The 2475-nt window shown below is 36.8% G+C and overlaps 1 protein-coding gene across 1 annotated transcript; it reads right to left on the bottom strand.

Moving 5' to 3' along the window:
* Positions 1-434: 434 nt before the first annotated feature.
* bola1 (bolA family member 1) lies at positions 435-2475 on the bottom strand. The gene is made up of 2 exons (XM_084384755.1): positions 2381-2475; positions 435-1205 (listed from the first exon to the last, which is right to left on the bottom strand). Exons 1-2 carry the CDS (start codon positions 2409-2411, stop codon positions 736-738), a joined length of 501 nt encoding a protein of 166 aa, XP_084240881.1. The 5' UTR covers positions 2412-2475; the 3' UTR covers positions 435-735.

Raw genomic sequence — 2475 nt, 5'->3', positions numbered from 1 at the left:
TCTTTTCCCTTTTTTTTTTTTTTTTTTATCTTACTCATCCCAAACTTTTGAATGGTGTTATGGTGGTATATCACGGTTTCCACAAAAATATTAAGCAGCATAACTGTTTTCAATATTGATAATAATAAATGTTTCCTGAGCAGCAAATCATCATATTAGAATGACTTCTGAAAGATCATGTGACACTGAAGACTGGAGTAATGATGCTGAAAATTAAGTTTTACCATTACAGGAATAAACTATATATTTTTTAAACACATTCAAATAGAAAACTGTTATTTTAAAATGTAATATTTCACTGTTTTGATCAAATAAATGCAGACTGCTTTCAAAAACATAACACTAGCTTAAAAAAAATTATTCCAAACGTTTGACCGCTAGTGTATCGACTCGATAAGAAACCATTTAAAAAGTTGGAAATAATTTTCACATCATTCCTTACTAAGTGTTTCTTTATTTTTCAAGTTAAAAACACTGCTAATTTGAATTCCAAGCATTTTCTTTTAATGTAAATTATAAATCATCTTTTATTATAGTTCTTAAACAGTCCAAGCCAATAAGGACAAATTTTATTTATCAATATTTGTATTGAAGTAATTTAAATATTGAGCATTAGTGTCGGTCAGCTCCACATGAAAGATATGCATGAAGCAAGTGTGTAACAAATTAACTCACTTCATATTGGATTATTATAATACCCCATAAACAGTTTTTGTTTCTGAAATGCAATGTCTGTCAGTCTCTCCCTGCCTTCAGTTTCTCGGTCATTGTGTCATCATGCTTGGATCCTCCCATGCACGGGGGGCTTTTGGCCAGGCTGGGGTTGCTGCTCCACTGCTGGGGCGTCTTAGCCTGGATGGCGAGGGCATGAACGCACGTGCTGAGCTCCTCTCGCAGGGACTCGTTCACAAGCCGATGACGCTGCAAGAGGGAAAGACCCTCAAACTGAGGACTCACCACCAGAACTCTGAAGTGGGACTCTGAACCAGGGGGCACAGCATGCATGTGACTCTCATTTATAACCTCTAGGTGCTCTGGTTTGAGGTCCTGGGTCAGTTTGGTCCGTATGGTGGTCTCTACAGGACGGGGACAACTGGGATCCATGTGGGGCCGGTGATGGGCCAGCTGTCTGGATAAGGCAAGGGTGCAGGATGAGGGACGCAGACAGCGGAGAGCACAGGACAGCATCAGGCACAGGAGATCACCTGCAGGAAAACACACATTTTAATTTGTTAAACCCAGATTCTCATTTGGCACCACAAGCACAATTTGCCTTCTTAAAGTCCCCATACACCTATCTTACAAATCTTATTTTTTATGAAATATTGCAGGATTGTATAAATGTTTTATTCGTGCACTTTTTTATTTATTTATTTATTTATGTGCCCTCATAATTTTTAAACAAGATAATCTCTTCTCTGATGTCATGTTTACTGCGTGAGGGCGGGGCAACCTGTCACTCACATGAGATTGACCAATAGCAAACCACAACCATCTAATCAATTCCCCATAAACATGTACATGATCGGAATAGGGAAGAAAAGACGATCGCAACTTTCATTTCATGCGACTTTAAGGACTTAAAAATTACAAATAGACACTTAAGCATTCTGTAACATACTTGTGATATGTAAGCTTATAATAAAGAGATATTTGATGTAAAGAAAAATGAGTAGGAATAAAATAAAAAGCTAAAGTTAGCCATTTCTCAGTGAGGAGTTGATATTTTTATATTGATTTTCATAATTTCATCAAAAAGGTCGGATGCTTTAGATTGAGACGAACTAAGTAGTTTAGAGATAATTTACTTTTTCAGCTTTTGTAAGGGATTTTACTAAATACAGAACTGAGGTTGGTGACAAATGAATATAATTTCACCAATATTTCTACCCAGCTGTGTTTGAAACTTTTTGAAAATGGAAAAGAAAACAAACAAACAAGAAACTCTTGAATAATTAATAAAGTTACAGTTTTGTCATTTACCACTCCAGCTGTTGCTATGGTAACCTTATCTTGCACGTGCCTGAACGAACTAACGTTAACTTGCTAAAACGCTGTCGACATGTACAACAGGGAACTGAAACACCGTAAATACCTGTAATTATAACAGCAGAACTGAGAAACACTGCATGTTTATGCTCGTTTACATGTGGTTGAAATCTCGTGCTCGTTTCAATCTCATAAATAAATGTCATGCTCTATAAAAAGTATAACGTTACTGATTACGCATTTTCATATGACACCCAGCCGCAAAGGTTAAAATTTATATGTTCTAGATTTACCGACACAGTTGCTCTTTAAAATAAATTTTCTAACACAGGTTTATTTAAGCAAATGACAAGTGGCCAAGAAAATACATGGTCAAAATCATTTCACTCACCTTTCGTGTTCGGCGTGTTGTTGCAGAACATCCACAGGAAGCGATTGATGCGGATCCTCCTTCACTGTTTAGAATGCGGGCGGCAGAAATGACTC

The sequence above is a fragment of the Rutilus rutilus genome, assembly GCF_951802725.1.
Source record: "Rutilus rutilus genome assembly, chromosome: 17".
NCBI classification, from domain to species: Eukaryota; Metazoa; Chordata; class Actinopteri; order Cypriniformes; family Leuciscidae; genus Rutilus; species Rutilus rutilus.
Note: the sequence above shows the minus strand (reverse complement) of the source record. Positions and strands in the feature narration are given on the sequence as shown.

Bases quoted from the DNA above. Each gene is read 5' to 3' on its own strand.
- bola1 (XM_084384755.1), bottom strand. From the start codon at position 2,411: ATGTTCTGCAACAACACGCCGAACACGAAAG. The intron at 1,206-2,380 runs GTGAGTGAAATG...GTTTTCCTGCAG, and splicing joins CAACACGCCGAACACGAAAG to GTGATCTCCTGTGCCTGATG.